This window comes from Podarcis raffonei, chromosome 3 (assembly GCF_027172205.1).
Source record: "Podarcis raffonei isolate rPodRaf1 chromosome 3, rPodRaf1.pri, whole genome shotgun sequence".
In the NCBI taxonomy this organism is placed as follows: domain Eukaryota; kingdom Metazoa; phylum Chordata; class Lepidosauria; order Squamata; family Lacertidae; genus Podarcis; species Podarcis raffonei.
Window position 1 is genome coordinate 30930084 of NC_070604.1, and position 21500 is coordinate 30951583.

The 21500-nt window shown below is 40.9% G+C and overlaps 1 protein-coding gene across 6 annotated transcripts in view; it reads left to right on the forward strand.

The window, feature by feature from the left end:
- The window catches only part of ASAP2 (ArfGAP with SH3 domain, ankyrin repeat and PH domain 2), a 95074-nt gene that overhangs the window by 19362 nt on the left and 54212 nt on the right, over window positions 1-21500 (forward strand). For 5 of the 6 annotated variants that reach the window (XM_053380957.1, XM_053380958.1, XM_053380955.1 and 2 more), the window contains exons 2-5: window positions 9808-9880; window positions 13076-13221; window positions 16937-17011; window positions 18883-18932. In XM_053380957.1, the coding sequence (XP_053236932.1) occupies window positions 9808-9880; window positions 13076-13221; window positions 16937-17011; window positions 18883-18932 (344 nt within the window). Of the gene's footprint in view, window positions 1-3713; window positions 3840-9807; window positions 9881-13075; window positions 13222-16936; window positions 17012-18882; window positions 18933-21500 lie in introns of all 6 variants that reach the window. The other variant, XM_053380954.1, reaches the window with a different exon arrangement.

A 21500-nucleotide genomic window follows, 5' to 3' on the forward strand; every position in this document is an offset into this window, starting at 1 on the left:
GAAGCAACTAATTGCTTTTAACTAGCAAGCTGCTGCTTTAATGATAAGGGTAGGGGAAAGGTTTAGGGACGGGTAAGACTGATAACAATGGCTTCCTGCAACCTCAGTTGCAGCGACGCAAATGTTACGTGGTACAGTGGTACCTCGGGTTAAGTACTTAATTCGTTCCGGAGGACAGTTCTTAACCTGAAACTGTTCTTAACCTGAAGCACCACTTTAGCTAATGGGGCCTCCTGCTGCTGCCGTGCCGCCGGAGCACGATTTCTGTTCTCATCCTGAAGCAAAGTTCTTAACCCAAGGTACTATTTCTGGGTTAGCTGAGTCTGTAACCTGAAGCGTATGTAACCCGAGGTACTACTGTACTGTTCACATGATGGCACATCATGTGCAATATATTCCATAACAGTATAAATTGTCACCATTTCATAGAATTTTCTCAGCTCGGTTACTGTGGCCTTCATTTTTGCGGCAGCATAACAGGGCCTAGGGCTGCAATTTTAAGGGAAGGGGAAGCTAAGGGTGTATTGGGGAGGGCATTGGGGAGTGACTCATTGTAAAATAATGAAAGTCTACATAGGTCTGATACAAGTTACTTAATTGATTAATTCATTTTGACTTAGATTTTTAGTGCTAGGTGCCACAGTGTTTATCTAGGCTAGAGATAGGGAACCTGTGGCCTTCCGATGTTGCGGCACAACAGCTTCCACCATTGCTTACCATTGGCCTTGCTTGTCAGGGCTGATGAGAGGGCTACAAGGTTCCCCTCATCCCTGATCCAGACCCTACATCCTAAATGGATTTTTAAAAATTCTAAGTGGATTCTGAAAGGAGATCTTTATCACAGCTGGTATTGGGTTTGAATTGATTTTATGTATGTGCGATTGCTATTTTAAACCCACTCTCTCTATTTTTTAAAAAAATGTTTTTATAATATGTAACTGTTTTAGATATATTTTTATTATATTGGAAAAAGGCTTTGGTATGCCTCATGGGAAGTGATTTATAAACGAGATAGATAAATAAAAATAATTGTGATAACCATAATGATAGATTCTGGTATAACCACTGATACCGTGAAAAAGGCCTTTGAAGTTCTACCATTATGAGAAACTCATTTTTCTTGGAATACTTGTGCTGTAGCTCTCATGCCCAGGCTGTTGTTGGCATGATGGACCCCAGAGGATAAGGCATCAGGTATCACATTACAAATGCCCTAAGCCCTCGTATTTATGGTACCGCCTTTCCTGGTATGCCCCGCAGAGGACCTTAAGGTCCATGAATAACCATAGTTTAGAGGTCCCAGGCCCTAAGGAAGTCAGACTATCCAACACCAGGGCCAGGGCCTGTTCAGTGATGGCTCCGACCTGGTGGAATGCTCTGTCCCAGGAGACTAGGGCCCTTCAGGATTTAACCTACTTCCGCTGGGCCTGTAAGACAGAGCTATTCCACCCGGCCTTTAATTTGAACTCGGCCTGATCTTTTATTTCCCTTCTCTTCCCCCTCCCCCCTTTTTATGAAGATTGCCCACTCTGGGACCCCACAGCTAATTCTTCCCTGGCCCAAGTAGGCCTAATTCTTCCCTGGCCCAAGTAGGCCTAATTCTTCACTGGCCCAAGTAGGCCTAATTTAGCCAGCTAGCCCTGGTGACCTATCTAATGTTTATTGGATGGATTTCCCTCAAATTGACTTTTGTACTTTGAATTTTATTGTTATTCATGCTTTTTTACTGTATTTTATGCTGCTTTTTTGTTGTATTACGATTAAGTGTTTTAAATTTGTTGTTAGCCACCCTGAGCCCGGGTTTCTGAACCGGGAAGGGTGGGGTATAAATAAAAATATTATTATTATTATTATTATTATTATTATTATTATTATTATTATTAAATGACTTGATCCTTGCTGTTCTGCTTCCAACATCAAGTTGGGAAGGCAAATGGATAAGGCAGTATTTTTAAAATAATGGAATGGTCTTTTGTCTTCCTGGGATCTGTTAGCTCATGTGTACGTGCTGTTATGTTGCCTTACTTTTTTCATTGAAGTCTGTTAAGCCAGGGCTTCTGTTTGGTGGCTTCGCCTTGCTTTTAATTCATCCCCTCCAACTACTTAGCATCTTCTGTGTGGCTAGACACAGACTTCATAGGCAGTTTGCTGACATGACTATGACTTTCCAGCTAGTATGTTTCAATTACCTAGCAAAAAATATTTTGTAGGAGAAAGGACAGGCCCAGGAAAATGAAGGAAAGTATTGGGTTATGGGAGGGGAAGCCACCTGATAGATGAGAGAAAAATAATAATGCAGCAAAACCCATTTTTTAATCAATTTTCTTACTTTGTGTGTATGTGACTGTATCTATATATCATGTATAGACAAAAGTAACTAGATTGGTGGAATGGATCAACAATATTTCAATAGTATTTTTATTTATCTATTATTGGCAAAGTTGTCTTGTAAAATGTGCATTTAGCAAAGTGACAAAATAAAATTTTAATGTAGAAGAATGGTCTGCTATAATTCCCCAGAGAGAATCTTGCCAGATTCATAGAGTTTTGTCTAGCATGATGGCATCTTGCATGGCGCAGGTGGAGCTTAGACTCTGCCTGCTGTTCGAGAAGTTTATGTTGCGTATTGTGAGGGGCAAGGCCTAGTATCAGTGAGATGGCATTATGTCTAGCAATGGCCATTTCCCATTTGAAAGCAAATAATGGGGCAAATTTTCCAAGATGCATGTTGACTTCTCCTTTTGGGCTGTAAAGAGTTTTAGGTTGCAACCCTAACCCCACTTACCTGGGAATAAACCATATGGAATTCTGCAAAACTTACCTCTGAGTAGACATAGCTAGGATTTCAGTGTTACTCAGTAATTGGTATTGACTAAAAACATAAAATGAACAATTTGAACCTTGAGTGGGTTTGGGTTTTTTATATCAATGGATAGGTAAGTAACAATGCAAATCTAGTACAGTGGTACCTTGGTTCTCAAACTTAATCCATTCGGGACGTCTGTTCCAAAACCAAAGCGTTTGAAAACCAAGGCACGCTTTCCCATAGAAAGTAATGCAAAATGGATTGATCCGTTCCAGACTTTTAAAAACAACCCCTTAAACAGCAATTTAACATGAATTTTACTATCTAACGAGACCATTGATCCATAAAATGAGAGCAATAAACAATGAACTGCAGTCATACAATTAATCAATCAGTAGCTGAACTGGTTTCCACAAAGTCACAAAAACAAAACAAAAAGAGCCTAAAACAGACAGACCTCAGCTTAACACTCAAAACAGAAGTGTGGCACTCAAACTGGAGGTGTAACACTCAAAACGGAGCAGGTTCGGCTTCCGAAAAAAGTTCGCAAACCGGAACACTTATGTCTGGGTTTGCAGTGTTTAAGTACCAAGGTGTTTGAGAACCAAGGTACCACTGTATTGGTTTTATTGTTGTTGTTTCATGTATGTCAATGGTATATCTTGGGGAGCAGCGTGGGAGTACATGACAGTGGCCATATAAGGAAGCTCCTATCCAGAGTTTGATATCTTTAGCTTATCAACATATGGATATTGTCAATGCCATGTTATCCTTACTGTTTATAGCAGTTCAGTGAAACCTCTCATGTTTCTGCTCTGCTAGGATGAATTCAAGTTATAATCTTAAATAAAAAAGTAACTTTCCTTTGTTCCCTCTTCTGTGCTTCTGTCCCTCTTCTTCTATATAGCTTTCAGTGTGCTAAAATCCTTTGTTGGATTTTTTAAAAGTACCTGGATACGGTTCTTGAAGAGGACAAGGGAGATTCTTTGTGCAGTGAAACCACGTGATGATATGCTTGACTGATGCATACTAGGTAATTGTCAACCTGGGTGCAGCAAATGTTTTATAGGGCCCGCAAGTGTTGTTAACATTGTTCTTAGAGAGAAATGCTTTATTTGCTGAACATTAAGCTCGAGCATGTTTCTGCGCTGCTTATCTGTGCACTGGGGACCTTTGAGGAACTTAATTTCCATGTATTCCTATGCAAATGGGCCTGATCCGCCCACCTCCCCGGCTGTTGTGTACATTGGAATGCAATTCATAATCCGCAGGGTTTTGCAGTTCTCTGAATTTTTCAATGTAGTTCTCTGTTAAAAAAAAACCCCAAACACGTTTTTAAAATTGCTTATTTACGGGTAAAATATATTTATAAATGTTGTACGTACATTGAGATAAAATATGTATTTCAAATGCCTCTCGTGATGACTCACAAGCTGGGGGCCTTGCTGTGCATGGTGGAGGACTCAGAAGAGGTAAAGGTAGTTTCACTAGGCAGAAGCCAAGAAGGAGGACTCAGTCCTGCCTCCATCCTCTGACTCAGAGATCTGTCTCCTACAGTAGTCTTATTTCCCCAGCCTTGCAGAAGTTGTTGTTGTTTAGTTGTTTAGTCATGTCCGACTCTTCGTGACCCCATGGGCCAGAGCACGCCAGGCACTCCTGCCTTCCACTGCCTCCCACAGTTTGGTCAAACTCATGCTGGTAGCTTTGAGAACACTGTCCAACTATCTCGTCCTCTGTCGTCCCCTTCTCCTTGTGCCCTCCATCTTTCCCAACATCAGGGTCTTTTCCAGGGAGTCTTCTCTTCTCATGAGGTGGCCAAAGTATTGGAGCCTCAGCTTCACGATCTGTCTTTCCAGTGAGCACTCAGGGCTGATTTCCTTAAGATTGGATAGGTTTGATCTTCTTGCAGTCCATGGGACTCTCAAGAGTCTCCTCCAGCACCATAATTCAAAAGCATCAATTCTTCAGTGATCAGCTTTCTTTATGGTCCAGCTCTCACTTCCATACATTACTACTGGGAAAACCATAGCTTTAACTATATGGGCCTTTGTTGGCAGGGTGATGTCTCTGCTTGCAGAAGTTAGAAGACTGCTAAATAAGGCAAGGGCCCTTTAGCCACCCAACCAGTTCCTCCAGTGAAGTGCAGCCTACAGCACTCATCCTTATCTGCCCACATGAGGCCACAGTTGGCTCTGTAGCTCCCCACTGCAAATTCTTGTAGCTACCTTAGAAGGGGAGAGCTTCAGGAGCTGTCCAAGGTCTGGTCTGCTGTCTGCTTTGACCCTACATGTGAGCTTTGTGACCTGGTGTGGAAGGTGGCATGGAGAACTGCTGAGAGGAAGAGGGCATTGGCAAAAATTATCTATTGTCAGAGCCTCCACTGGATGAAAGCCTCTCTTCAGTGGCTGGACATAGTTTTATGCTTAGTTTTATCAGTGCTCTTAGTTTTATGCTTACTACTTCTGAGTTCGAGTTTCAGAGTCTTTGCACTTGGAATACCCGGCTCAATGGATCACTTAAAATATCTTCTCGATGTGTGCCGGAGCTGAGGTTGCTGTGGAGACTATAACTTCTAATTATGGCTAATTAACCAGAACTGCTTACAGGAGCACCCTCAACCTGAAATCGAGTCACTTAATTGGCAGCTAAAAATAAATTGCTACACCTGCTTGTGCCAATCTGTATAACTAATGGTTATTTTCTGGGTTTGTTTGAAGTGCCTCACAGATATAAGAATCAGGATGCGCAACACAAGTTGTTTATGTTGATGGTTGTAAAAATAGTGTCAAATGAACCCTGTAAAGAAATGGAACAATATTGTGACTCATTGTAATGGTCTATCTGTCTGGGATGTAACTTAGACATGTCTGGGTGTAGACTGAGTGTGAGCAGGGGAGGGAAAGGCTCAGGGCAATTTTCCTTCTGAGTAAGGGTGGTGCTCAATGCTTGTCCTAGTAATGTAGCTTCATTATTTTCATTGTGTCTACTCTGAGTAGGACTGAGTTGAATACAACCCTGGGGGTGGCATTCAACTAATTAGACCTGCTAACAGAAGCCTGTACAAGGACTTCCACTAATGCAATGAAGTTTCCTTCCTTCTCCCCCATGGACCCCCAAATTGGCTTGGGGGGTGGCGGGAGAGCGCACAGAATAGCACCCAGTGGGAGGAGAGTGGGGGTTGTCTTGCTTGGCAAAGTGAAAAGCTTGCACCAGCAGAATGATTGACATGCACTATGGTGAATTCCTCCCTAGGAGTGGGATTCAAGGAAGTTGTATTCAAAGTAGACTTATTGAAATTGGTGAACGTGACGACTTTAGGCCCGTTAACTTTAGTGGGTGCTGCTCTGAATAAAAGCTGGTTGAATGTCTTTCTAAAAGGGACATTCTTAAGATCTGATACATTTCTATATTTCTTATAAAATAAAACCTGGGTAATTGAAATGTTGGGCAGTATTAAAAGGTTTACTCACCAACTGAAATAGGAAGAAATTGAGCAATGCATCTCCGCTGCCATATCTTTATTAATCCTGTAAAGGTAAAGGGACCCCTGACCATTAGGTCCAGTCATGAACGACTCTGGGGTTGCGGCGCTCATCTCGCTTTATTGGCTGAGGGAGCCGGCGTACAGCTTCCGGGTCATGTGGCCAGCATGACTAAGCCGTTTCTGATTAATCTTAATCAGGTGTTAAATGAAACTTTAAACTTCACATCTATAATAAGTGTAGGGCACTGCGAGTTAAATAATATTTCTTTTTCTCCACTGCAAATAGAGTTGTTGTAACATTCAAATGCACTAGCTTGGAATATGAATATGTCCAGATCAGGCATAGGCAAACTCGGCCCTCCAGATGTTATAGGACTACAATTCCCATCATCCCTGACCACTGGTCCTGTTAGCTAGGGATGATGGAAGTTGTAGTCCCAAAGCACCTGGAGGGCTGAGTTTGCCTATGCCTGGTCCAGATTATAGTACTTCGCTACATTGCATTACATTTCCTCAGGAAATTTTTCTTCAGTGCAGTGTGTGACTGCACACATCTCTGTCTTCTGGTGCTTTGAAGTCTTGAGGGGCCCACATTGCTGGTGTTTGGGGCCCTGTGGAACGTTGTTTTCCAGGGCACTGGAGTCATCAGTAATTTTCAGGATCCATAAACAGCATTCCTTTGTGCCAAGGATGCTGTTATGATCATGCTCAGTAGCATCCCAGAACCCTGGAACATACAGTTTCTGGAGTACTTGATATTCATACTAAGGAGTCAGGTGCTCCAAAAAGTGCCAGTTTCTAGGGCCCATTTCTTTGGAATACAGTGGTATCTTGGGTTACAGACGCTTCAGGTTACAGACGCTTCAGGTTACAGACTCCGCTAACCCAGAAATAGTACCTCGGGTTAAGAACTTTGCTTCAGAATGAGAACAGAAATCATGCGGCGGCAGCGGGAGGCCCCATTAGCTAAAATGGTCTTCAGGTTAAGAACAGTTTCAGGTTAAGAACAGACCTCCAGAACGAATTAAGTTCTTAACCTGAGGTACCACTGTATTGACTTTATGGCTCTCAAGGAATCACAGTGTGTGGGGGTGGGGGGAATGGACATTTCTCAGAGAGGCCTCTGGTGATACTTCCATTTCCACATCTCTGAGGAAATGGGAATGGAAGTGAGTTGAAGAAGGGTGCAGGGGCTTGTGAGCTTCCAATGGCTGAGATGAATCCTTCAGAATCTGTCATGTTCCGATTGCTGTCATCAGGTGTTCCACAGGGTCCAGATTTTGGAATTTGGCTTGGGAAGGAGGGAAATGTGTGTTGTTTGCTGAGACCAAAGCCAAGCCAAGGAAGTTAACATTGTTTTTTAAAACCAATGTTAATCACCTTATTATTACTTCTTATCACTGTTAATCACATTATTATTATTATTATTATTATTATTTAATAAATAATATGCTATCCTAAAGATCCCTGGCTGGGAAGTGTGATAGATCTGTTTGCAGCAGGTTAAGGGACTGCTGTGCTTAGATATAGATATAGATATAGATATATTCCAGATGTTATAACTAACATCAGGTTTGACTTGATATTTGAATGTTCAAAAGACGTATTCCTTCCAGTTTAAAAGAAAATGGAGGAGTGCGGTACCTCAGTGAACATGGCTGTCCTACAAGGCATCACCAGAAGCCATTTTAAGAATCATTGTTTCTGACACTTGGAGAACAAAAGAGACATAGGAACTGAATGGGAACTGAAAACATCTTGCCATGCATTTTATTAGAGTTAAAAAGGAAGCATCCATATGCTTTTAGACTTAAAGCATAAGATGAAATGCATAGCGTGAGCTTCCTTGAAAATTATTTGCAGGTGCTGGGAAGGAGCGAAGGCACTGAAAGGACTAAAGGGAAATGCTCTTCACACAAGAGGAGTGAAACACAAAAACCAAGCCCCATTAAGACATTTAAAAGCTTTACTTAGTCACCACTCAATTACCCCGCTGCCGCAAAGGAACAATTCCACTGAAATCACTGGAGGAAATGCTCGTGTTTAAAATTATTATTTTTAAAAGTGAAAACAGACAAAGGAAAGAACAGGGCATATTTTACAAGGCTGTCTGGGTAGCTTTGGTTGGAAACTCCAGTTTTTGTGTGTGTGTGTTTCCTTTCGTTTTGTAGTAAAGTTAATTATTCAGTGTACTGTACAGAAATACATAACCCAGCAGGGTTTCAGCGTGATTTAAATGCTTAATGTATCCTGTGAAGAACAAAACAAAGCATGTATACTGCTGTCATCTTTGACAGTTTGACATGAATTTTGCTGGTTACAGTGATGTTTTGTATTATAAACATGTGAAAGTACATATACATATACAATGTCATTGCTGGGTTGTTTTCCCCCGAATCCTAAATCCTTTGAATTCACAAATCATTTAAACAACTGAACACATGCCAAATTATGTATTTTCTCTATATTTTGAGTTTGGTGACAGCAATACAAGTTTATATGTATGTGTTTGTGTGCAGAGGGTTTCTTATGAAAAGTCTGCCTTATTCTTGGAAGTATTTTAGTTTTTGAGGTACACCTAACATATTTAAGGAATGGAAATCATGCAAGATATATTTCACTAATATATTTCATTGAGCAACTCTGTTTTTCAGCTATTACTTTCATCAGATGGATGAAAACAGAGCTTGTAGATAGTAGAGATTGTTTAAAGGGCACTTCAACAAACCTCTAGGGACTTCCGTGAGGCACAAAATAAGCTTTGTCGACACAACACTGGCATTGTTTGCAGTGTATTGTGGAAATGGGTTGGTGGTCTTCTAGACCAAATGAAGATTTGTCACTCTTATGAGAATTAAACTACTGATTTGCCTGCTCTGCTTCACTTACACTGGCTTTTGGTAGCCTTGCATTATTTTACTATTCATGCTTAGAGGCAAGATCATTAGAGCATCTTTTAATTTCTTTGATAGGGCGTTCATGATGCTCTTGGAAGCTCATGAATATGTTGCCTTGGTTGAAAACATTGCATTATTGAAAGCTGTGTCTGCTTCGTTGGATCACAGCAGGCAGCAAGTTAATATGGTCAGGTGTTCTAATAAAATAAATCATATAAAACCCAATGGAAGTCTGTTGTTAATGTTGCTATTAATATACTGGTCTGTTTGCTACGTCAGCTACATAGAAGTCCAGATTTCTATTGGAAATTTCCATATTAGTTCAGAATTGTAGGAATGCTAACAATACGGCTCATGTTGGGACTACTAAGGCAATATTAATAATACAAATTAATCTGCTTTGCATGCTGGAGAACATTCACCTCCTTTTTTCCTGAGGATAATGGAGTGTGCTAACCAGATCCTCTAATGAACATTCTATATAAATACATTTAAATTATAACAATAGCTGGTGAGTATATTACTGCATTATGTAAGGGTTTTTGTGTTTCTTCTGGTAGCCATTTAAATGAGCTGATTTCTTATAAATATTAAAGCTTCTTATTTTCCTTCATTTATAGGCACTGGATGTTGACCGAACTGTTCTTTATAAAATGAAGAAATCCGTAAAAGCCATAAATATTTCTGGGCTTGGTATGTACAGTCTAACTACATTGCTAAAAACTAAGTATTTGAAAACTTGTCCTACTTATGCATTTGCTGGGAATATCTGTAAAAGTGTTATAGGCGTGTTTGGTGCAGACATAATGCTGATTCCCCATGAACCCTGGTTTGCCAACCGGAAGCTCATGAATAAGCACTTTATGTTGCCTCTTTCTTGAGTGCTTTCCATTCCTAGAGTTAACCATGGTTCTTTGTTTACGTACGCACTGATGCAAGTTATGCTTGATAAAATCCATAGGTTCCCCACAAATCAAAGATTGAAAACATGGTTTGGCATGGGGTTGAAAATGAAAAATTTGAATTGGTACGCAAGTAATTTAGAATCATAGTAGATACTGGGAAGTAAGAGTGAAATGGTTCTGAAAGAGGAGGGGAGAGGGAGTGGCCTTGTTAGAATGTAACTCTAAACTGTGATTTAAAGTTAGATGAATGAGCCTTGGGCTTGAATACTCCCCGCTCCTCTACTGGTGATTGGAATCTTTATCCTGTGTTTCTAATTAACCACAACACCGTGCCCAAAGTTGGACAAACTGTTGCTAGTCTTAACTGTGGTTGGGTATATCAATTATCATAGATTAGCATAATGTCCAAACCATGATAATGTGTGTTCATAAAGTTGGGTTCCATTTTGCAGATAACAGTTTGCCAGGAGCAAGTGTTGGGCCATTGTGGAGACATTTGTAGACAATAATTCTGCACCATAGCCAACAAGTTTAGTAATGGTTTTGCAAAGACCTCAAACTTAGTTTTATGGGTTTCACTAATAGAGCATTGTATTTCTCCTGACTTGAAAGTAACTTTCCATAAACAATCAAACGTCTTCTTATGTCTGCCTCCGCTTGCGTCCATTTTGCCCAACATCCATGGCAAACCCAGAAGTAACCGGCGGGTTTGCTGCCGTTCGCGCATGCACAAAAGTGGTGATCGCCGTTTGCACATGCGCAGAAATGGGCAATTGCCTCCCGCACCTGTGCACAACGGTGCCTCTCCCAGCAACCCGTTTTGACCTCCGGACGGACCTCCGGAATGGATTATGGTCACAGGTAGAGGTTCCACTGTAATGTGCTATGCCATCTAAGTGCAATACTGCAGCCTGGTGATCTGTATGCAGGTTTCAAGTGGTGCTTATGGTAATTCCTACACTAGCTGTAACTGCCATGTAGTTGGTTATTTGGCCAGTCAAATGCCATCAAATTATGGCCAAGTATTTAAAAAATATTAACTTTGTTAAAACAAAAAAGAGACTTTAGACATCTATAACAACAAATGTAAATAATTGCTACAAGTTAGGTATTGATTGATTGATCACTTGATACAAAGTTACTAATATATATGAGGGACACAGGTGGCACTGTGGTCTAAACCACTGAGCCTCTTGGGCTTGCCGATCGGAAGCTCAGCAGTTTGAATCCCCACGACAGAATGAGCTCCCGTTGCTCTGTCCCAGCTCCTGCCAACCTAGCAGTTTGAAAGCACACTCAATATCAATTCATTTTCCTTCTGAGTGTTGAGGTAAAGATTTCTGCAAGGCTTATGTTTCTCTTTTGGAGATCTTTGCAGCTTAGACCAAGCAGCCTGTAGGAGATTCACAGCTATGTAGCTAGATTGTCCCTGGGTAGTGTTGGGTTAGCAAGTCCTCGTTGCTAGCAAATGAAACCACAAATTTTTTTTGAAAGGTAAGCTGCTTCCAAGACAGTGGCAATCTTGGCCTCATTGAGTTACAGAATTATAGGCCTGGTTTGTACATCATGGTGACCCAAATTATGGGTTATCAGGACTGCTCAGTCATGCAGGTTCCTGGAGAGGAGCTCACAGATCCTTTGCTCCTCCCTCTCTTCTTACTTCTGTGCCAAGGTTTGTTCATGGATACAGCTTGCGGTTAGCGAGGAGGGAGTTTAACCACAACATCTGGTTTGGATGACACGCTGAGCCAAACCTTGGCCTAGCTCATCGGAAAGGAAAAAAGACTTGACAATGAACAAAGCAGCTCTGAGCTCCTCTCCAGGGGCCTTGCAAGCTCACAAGCTATAGTTTGGCTTACTATGATGTGTGAACAAGGCCATAAAGTTGAAAGGGATCTCAAAAGTCAGATAGCCTTACTCCTTAAAGGAAATCCACTGCTACAGCATATCCAATAAGTGACAATCCAATTGACAATTGGCAAATAATATAATAACTCTCAATTGACCAGTGTGACAACCCTAAAATATAGAGTAAAATATTTGTAGCTCATGGTAGAGCACATGCTTGCATTCAGCAGATCCCAGGTTTGGTCTTTTGCATCTGACACCAGAACTGCACATTGCTAGAGTAGTTCTCAAACTGTGGGGCATGCTTGCTGGCAAAGGAGACTGCAATGTTTCAGAGGTGGGAATACCTTGCAGCAAACAGTGCCTGAGGCACTATTCCCATGGGTTTAGCACTGCAGCCCCCCCAAAGTGCTATACCAGTCAAGGGAGCTTTGGCTGCAGCAGCTCCTTCCCAACCTTTGCAAATGTGGGTAAAACATTGTGCACACTTAGGTTAGAGGGACAGTGTTGGAAAGGACGATTGCCTCTCTAGGCTGGCTTACTTTTATATCTTTGAGTGTTTGGAATTTTCTGTTCACTTTTCCTGTATGTTATCTGTTTACTATGTTCTGCATCTGTTTAGTTTTGTAAGAGCTGTTTTGATACTTTGGACCCTGATTCATACACTTGGTATGTGCACTTTGTATATACCTATACATGTAGCGTTGTTCATTTTGCTGCAGAGCGATAGTTCCCCATTGTAATGAAATGGGACACTTTTCCTGGCAGGACTGGCAACTAAGTAATTGTTAATTAATTAGCCAGTTTTTGTTAGAATTTTATGTATAAGACATAAGTGATTGTTATTAAATTATTAAGCTGTTTGATTTGCAAGGATCTAAGGAATAGAGGGGTTTTTGTTAGCATGTTATGACACCTTGATGACCTTTACCTCCATTTTGGAGATCTTTTTTTATCTGTTATGCATCGTTGACTTATCTAGTGGGTTGCTTTGAATCTTAACAAATGTTTAAAATATAAATACAAAATTGAAAGTGTTCAAATGCAACTATTTTCCAACTGCAGGGGATATTTTACATTAGTGGAGACCGTATTGCAGCTATTGAAATTAACATAATCTTTGTTCTCTTTGAAGCGCATGTTGAAAATGAAGAACAGTACACTCAAGCACTGGAGAAATTTGGAGGAAACTGCGTCTGCAGGGATGATCCAGATTTAGGAACAGCATTTCTAAAATTTGCAGTATTTACAAAGGAGTTGACGGCGCTCTTCAAAAACTTGGTATGAAATAATTTGGCCCTCCCTGAAACTATTATTATATGTAGACTTGGAACTGAATGGTGTAGCTTTAGCTTTTAACCAGAATAAATTAATCTTTAATACTTGATCTCATACAAAGTCCAAAGCTTTGATAGACATTAAGCTTAGCTATCCTTCAAATTTTGCAGTAACCTTCCAGTGGCATCTGAGGAAGTGCAGTAGAATATACTTTGACTTAGTGGTGTGTGTTTTTTAAAAAAAGAAAACCAAATAGCTGTGTCTGAAGCTTAGCTAACAGAGCTTTAATTTGGAAATGTGAATGTCTATAGAGTTGAAATCTGATTACTGTGGGGAAATGTTTCATTTGTGCATGCAGTGGATATTGTAAATGGTTGTAAAGACAACTTTGTTATCTAGCCGTCTCAAGGAGAGACTTCCAGCCTCTTTTATAATTGGTTTCTTTTTAAACCCTTAATAACACTAATTGCTATCCTCTGACTGAACCGAACCCTCTCCTGGGGGCTGGGAATGAAAAATGGGGGAAGAGGATGAGTCATTTTGACCTGGTCTCCACATTGCATCACGGTATGATTGTGTTGAATGGCACTGATAGTGTTTGTTCGGATGTTGGAAGAAGATACTTTAAAAAAAGACAGCTGTGCCACTCACAAGCCCTTTCCAGTATTACAGCACTTACGTAATATTTAGTGCCTCAAGAGTGAGTAGCAAGGCGTTTTTGTGTGAGTTGCTCTGTCATCTTCTCAGTTGTCCAATGATTGAAAAAATTCTTTTCTCAGTAACATCCCACTCTACTTATAAGCAGCACACCTATCTTTAATGCCAATGTGGTATCCCTGCACAGCTGGCAGTACTGTGGCAATACACTGGCAAGTATATCCTATCCTATCCTATCCTATCCTATCCTATCCTATCCTATCCTAAGTACTGTAGTTTTCTGTGTACAGTGGTACCTCCGGTTGTGGATGGGATCCGTTCCAGAGCTCTGGTCAGATCCCAAGGTTTCTGCAACCAGAGGAACCACTTCTGTGCACACACGCATGGTGGTAGAGTGCTTCCGTGCATGTGCAGAAGCGGTCTACTGCTTCTGCGCATGCACGTGGGGCAAAAACCCAGAAATATACTTCCGGGTTTGCCGCTTACGTATCCAGAAGTTTACATAGCCGGAGGGTACGTAACTGGAGGTACAACTGTATAAGACAATATTTTTTCATTATAAATAAATGTAAAAAATTGGGGGTCATCTTATACATGGATAGTGTAGAGGGGGGATGGGCGATTGGTGGCATCCGCAAGCAGGAGATTGTCAGTGGCGATTGGGCAGGTGAGCAACACCCCCCCAAAAGCTCAACACCTGGGCAATTTCCCCCAATTCCAAAAAACAGGGGGTCATCATATACATGGGGGCATGTTATACATGGAAAAATACGGTACTTGTTTCCTAGACTCACATAAGATGCCACATGATGGCAGCATCCAGAGAAAAACTGTTTTCATTGAAGGGCCATTAACGATACCTAATCACTGAGCGATTGAGCATAATCCTAAAACAGTAACCAAGAAGGGCAAGGCAGTAGGAGTGAGTACAGCGTAGCTAACCTTAAATGAAGTTCATATCAGATGGAAACAGTTAACGTGTTGTGCTGCAGATGTCAAATATTAGCAGACATGTGGCAAGGGGTACACAGCGTGTGGACAGATTTAGGAGTGCTTGGGTTGAAATAAAGCCAATAAAACCAGTGGGTTGTGGTTTTTTTAAAGCTTACTATAAAACATCACAGAGACTGGGTATATAAGGACAAATGTCAATATCCCTTTCCCCCAGACACTTATTTTCTCCAAGTGCACCTTTCCCTCCATCGCCTTTGTGATTGATTCCTTTTGTTGATCTTTTGTAATAATTAGCCTGCAGTCCTCTATGAAATGAGTAGTGGAATAGGCTCTGTTGAGCATTGGGTTGGTTAGATTAAAAAAAAATCCTAACACCTTAGTTTTGAAATTCCACAATTTAAAACCATTTAATAGAGCTCCTAGCTTTTACTGTTTTTACAAGCCTTCTTGCTAAACTCTTGTTTTCAAAAACACTTGTTATGTTTTAGTTTCCACTCATGAAAATGAAATTTCAAATATCATTGTGTGTGTGTGTTTAATCAACTTGAAAATTAATACATTGTGTCTTTCTTCCTTTTTTTCATAAGAGCTCACTTCTGTGTTGTGTGTATAATATTTCTAAGCACTTTGTGAAACCGCTTTTATTGTTTGCCTTGATATCAGTATGTGGAGGAGCATTTTCCACAAAAAAGTAATTAAACACTTTCCTTGGCAGAGCACAGTATTATTCCTTGCCAAAGCTTCTGTCATTCATTCGGCACTGATCACTGAATACACTTGTGTAAACTGCCTCCAACTTTCTTTAGGACAATTGTATGGTGACAATCTCAGGTAACTTTGGTTAGTTTGTCTTTGGAAGATAGCATACCCCTCAACCATCTTGTACTTACATCCATTGTGGTTAAAGATCTATTCATATGTGCACCATATGAAGGGACTTTCAGTGTAGCAGTATGTGTTGGAATACTGCAGCCAACTCACTGGAGCTCATCTATATATTGTTAAACCCCGGTTTAGTGTTACGTGTTAATGCCGCCGTTGACCTAGTTGGCATGTAATGCTAACCTTGGCTTAGCAGGAACATGCAATTGTGCTGGCTTCTAAAGAAGAGATCATGGCTGCTTCACTCTGAACCTGAGTTGGTAGTTGGTTTTGCTTCTCTTTGGGAGCTCATACGCTTAGGCATTCACACTAAACCATGGTTTGGTTTAGACATTGACCATGGTTTGGTCTAGTGTTACACATGAACTGACCCGTGGCCTTGTGCTGCACCTGAAATGGCTCCTTGATTATGTGGCGATAGAAAAAAAGCTTTGGGAAGTCCTGTTTTTCTTTTGGATTGTTTCTTGCTAAAGCCAACACCAATTATTTTTGTATTCTGATGGTCTCTTTAGGTTTGAGCTTCCCTCCTTGATGCTAGCATTAGATTGAATTGTTATTTATTGCTGGCATATGTTGATTCACTTTATTCTGTAGTTTACAGTTGCTTAGACACCTGTTTCAAAACCTTTATTTCCTCTGTGCTTTTATCATTATAGGGAAAGCAGTTTGTTAAGTAGAGAATGATCACAGACCACTACAGAGTGCATCAGGTGAATTAGTGATTAAAAAAAATACAGAAAGCCACGCTTCTAGGTATGGATCTGTAATTTTGATCACACACATATACAGTATAATGCTCCATCTGTTGCCAGCATGCCTGTGCTGTTATTTGGATGAAGTTAAAATTTAACGCAATAGCAAGAGAAAACAGCCACACCTTGTGCACTGTGAGTTAGTAATAATGAAACAAGGCTGCCTGCAAACTTCTAAGAAGGGAACCTGCCATTGTCTTTTCCCTTTCCTCAAATGTGGAAACTAGAGTCCTGCACCTCTTAGGGACCAAAGCACAGGAAAAGGCACCATGAGGTCTCCCCAAGGAATCGGTGCCTGCTCAAGAAAGCTATCTCTGCTATGTTTTCATAATGATATGTTATGTGCACTCACACTGTTCTCTCTTTGACTCGCTGCTCCCCAGGGTTTGGACGCTCCTAGATCTGTCTGGCAAAGTAAGGCTACTGAGCCTAAGAGCGAGCATGTTTTAAAACTATTGCAATTCTCGTTGTAGATCCAGAACATGAACAACATCATCACTTTTCCACTGGACAGTTTGCTGAAAGGAGATCTAAAAGGAGTGAAAGGGGTATGTTGTATATATCTATATATTTTACCAATACAGTGGTACCTTGGTTTACAACCATAATCTATTCAGGAGGTCCATTTGTAAACCAAGGTGTGCTTTCGCCAATTAGGCCTCCTAAAGAAATTTGTTCATATTCCCCCAAAAATGGGTTGTAATCCAAAAAAAGTTTGCAAACCTGGACACGTACTTCCGGGTTTGACGTCTTTGTAATCCAAAACGTATGCAAACCAGACTGTTTGCAAACCAAGGTACCACTGTATATTATGTTGTTGTTCTTGTCAGCATAAGCACATTTCAGCTGGAGAACCACCCATTAAAACCTGTCATATCCATAGTATTAGATACAGTATTTTAATTAAATTTGCTTTGCATTGTTTTTGTTTTTTTGAGCTGGTACTTCTAAGTGTTGAGTATCTAAAACAATGAATATTCTGCTTCCCTGGTGTTAAGAAGTATGGCTCCCAGGCAGATGGGAGCCCTGACAATTTCTTATTTAATATCCATATAGTAAACACCATAATCACATTCGAACACAAATGAAGAATTCGCTTATTGACTTTTGCAAAATGCTTGAAAATACGTCATATATTATAGGGCATTGAAAGAAAACAGTGCTGGAGATGCTTGCAAGTGACCATAAAACAATGATTATGTCATTTTAAAGATTTATTACCCATTTAAAAACATGCACACTACTTTGCAAAGATCCCCTCTCTGCTGTGACAGGAAAATTATATTTATGTTTTGGCTAGCATGAGTTAACAGGCACCAAGGGCCTGTTTCGATGCTATTTCCCACCCAGAATTCTCCTTTGGGCAATATTGTGAGGGGCAGGGTTGGACTTGTTCACTCTGTCCCATGCACCTCTCAGACACTTTAAACAGAACTCAACCTTTCACAGTTATCAAAGTATCCATGTTTAAATGACCTCACAATTTCCCAGTTTGGTTGTTTATTTCCCTTCCTCAGTAAACGGAAAGGAGAACAGTGTAGAATGCTTGTCAGCTTAAGGCCTGCCTCCAATGTTCTCCTCAGGGAGAATCCTGGAAGCAAAAAACAAAACGTTGACAGGCTGGTGGCTTAGCTTAGCTGTGCAGTAGGCTGTAGCAGGGTCTGAGTCTGACTCAGGTAAGTGGAATCTGAGGTGCCATAGGCAGTGGATGTAGTTACAGGTAAGCTGGAGGTAATACGGTCTGCATTGCTATTTAAGTGGCAAACAGGATATGGAACATACAAAGGTTTTGTGTACCACTGAGATAAGAATGAGTCGTTCTGCTACATATATTATATAAAAGTACCATCTTTGGGGGGCAAGGAGCCTCAACACTGTGGCTTTAGGCAAGAAAGGCATTTCCATGGGGGCAGGCAAGGAAGGAAGGAAGGGGATCAAAAGAGTGGAGCAAGGAAGCCAAATATTCAAGTCTCTCTCTCTCTCTCAATTATTTTTTCTGCTTGAGCTACTTTTGTGATTGGCCAACAGAGGAGATGGAGTGAAAAGACTCCAGGGAGTGTCTGCAAGATAGGAAATAGCATATAAATGGAGTGGAGATTCACAGCTGCTTTGCTCCTTCAGACCCAGCTATCTCTCAGATACTTTGAGTTACCCAGAGTTCACGTTGGTGTTGAGCAGGTGCTTGGGTCAGTCTACTGATCTTTGCTCCCACAGAAATCAATGGAGGGTGTATGTTGGACTTCCTGTTGGTTAATCTCCCACTGAATGGACGTCATTAGAAGCTTAGGGAAAGAATCAAAACCTGTGGGTGTTCAAAGGGTGACAAAGGTGTTCTGACTGCAAAAATAAATAAATACTGGTTTGGGTGATTTGAAGGATGCTTCAGAATGAACCTTTAAAAAATGTTTGTTTTTTGCAGGATCTGAAGAAACCTTTTGATAAAGCGTGGAAAGACTATGAAACAAAAGTGTATGTATTTTCTTTCTGTCAAATAGCCAGTAATTTGGATTTGTTGCTAAATAGCTGTACATTTGTTCAGAAGGAAGAGCCACTTCATTCACCGCACTCAGGACTGCGTAGAGTTGCAACCCAAGTTTTTAATTCATGAAGGATTTAGGTCAGTGCAGTTCCAGTTTAGCTACCTGAGACTGATCCAGTCATGTGTGTGTTTATTACTTAATGGCTTGAAGCTGAATTGGTTAGGTGGCTTAGTTGAAAGGTGTGTTGTGCAGAGGTGAGGCAAACTGATATAAAAAATTACGTCACTGCTTGAGCCGCAGTGCCTGACATCTGCAAACCATCATTTGATGATACAGTATTTGAGTGGCAAACATGTCTCAGTCCCCTTGAAATCAGAGGGACTTTATATACTTTCTAATTGTTGATTATCACTTGGTATAACTTCTTTCTAAGGGTTTTTTTTTTAAAAAAATTAATTAGTTGAAAACATATGTGTGCTAATACCTTACCAGAAGTACTTAGTATGCTCTTTATATGTGCTTGCATTGGTTTTGTATGATTTATACTAGTTTCCTGTTCGTGAGCTCTCAATACCAGATTCCTAAACTGCTATTTTGAGAGGTTAGCACTAGCTGAGAAACAGGAGGACACCAGTATAGAAAATGAGGAAATCTCAAAGGTGCACAGGAATCTCTTTGTTTATTAAGGCCCAGGGCATTTTGAGTCAAAGAACTTCCTCAGGAGCAATTAAGAAACAAATACTATCTCATGTAAAAACCATTTTGAATGTGCCTGTGTCTTTTAACATATGAACGCGTTATGTTGCTTTTTAACAATTGCGCATGACTGTTTCAAAAGAATACATAATCTGGCGAAGTCTTTAGCACAGGAACAGTAAAGTACATCAAGGTAAAGTCACCCAATGCTCCATGATTCTAGCTTTAAAAAACCCCTGAATAGGTACTGAGATGAAATAAGAGTGGAGCAACCAGTGGGAATCCTTCTCAAGATGCCCTCATTGTATGAACCTGTTGGTGCACAATGCTGAAAATTTGCTTTGCAACTCAGAATCTTATTACTGTGCAGTGTAGTGGGCCTTTCAGTGATAAATTGAGTGTGTCAGGAAAGATTAGTTTCCTTCAACGTGTGTAGCAGGTGAAGGGAGAGAAATCCTGCTGGTTTAGCTTCACGTTGCAGCAACACTTTTGTTGGCATCCATCTTTCTCGAGAGACAATGCAGTGCACCTCCAGGGGTGAAGTCAAACCACTGTGTTGGCAGCACTGAGTTGACCTCCCTGGGGCGCAAGCCTGGGCAGTGTGTTTGGAGGTCCTGAGCTGCCAAGAAAAAAAAACCCCACAAACCCCTCTCGACCTTGCTGATGTGGTTCAAAGGAAATCAGAGCAATACGTTTGGCTGCAGGAGTTGCCAGAAGGAGGCGTGCAAGGCACCATACAGCCATCTTAGGGACTCCACTCTGGATTTGTGTTGGGTTTTCTCCTCAGCCTTTCTTCTCCCAAAGATATCCTGCAAGGCAACAGAGGTTTAGGATCAGAGTTTTCCTTCTCCTGCATGGGCTACCTTCCCAGGTTGATGAGCCCCATCAGCCCCTGGCACAGAAAACCAATTTTGTATTTAATACTCCTTTTGTAAAAATAAGAGAAGTAGAGTTTTAAGGGGACAGTCAAAGGATGGAAAAAGGTCTAGGAGACCAATAGTCACTGTAGACAAAAGCGGCAGGAGGAATACAGAGCCATGCAGGACATGAAAGCTCCATCTGTTAGCCACTGGAAGCCATTGTTAAAGTTTCTACCTTGTCCATGGCTTCTCCAGAGTTTGTCTGCTTGTTGCCAAATTTACCTCTGTGTTCAAGGAAGTGAAATCTGTTTGTTTATTTAATATATATTGGAGGCAGTGATGTTTGGAGGTGATGCAATGATCACATAATGAGACCATAGAACAATGAAGTTGACAGTAGAATAGCTGTGTTGATAACACAATGCCTAGCAGAATAGCAATAACATCAGTAAAAATGGTCAACAACTATTTCAGCACCAAAGCAAACCAGAAGCACATTTGTATGCCCCCCCCAACGAAAGTTGAGGTTTTTGGGGTGAAAGATGGCGTGCCCAGTAGCAGCTCCTTCATTTGGACGGTGTTGTTATTGCAAATCCATGGAATACTTTAAGACACTCTTCTATGATGTTTTCTCTTGCGAGAGCTTCCCTACTCCCTTCTACCATGTTCTGTGAATTGGAAGTCCTAAGCAAAAAAGCTTTTTAGGCTACCGGAGGCCTTTGGATGAGATGGCCCTGTCTCCCTCCAGCAATATTCACACCATTTTGCACAGCGTCTGATGTGGGTTTTTTATTTAAAAGCCTGGTGTGCTTCCCACTCTCCATGCAGTACTGCAGTGCATGTTTCCTTGAAAGCTCACAAACAAAAAGCTCCCCTTCTGCCTGCAGCAAGGCTGCCATCACTTTTTATTACACGCGGATGAAATACCAGCCTCTTGGTGATGTGTTTGTGATCGCACTAAAGGAAAAGCTACTTCTGAGAATGCCTCGAAGTGGTTGTTG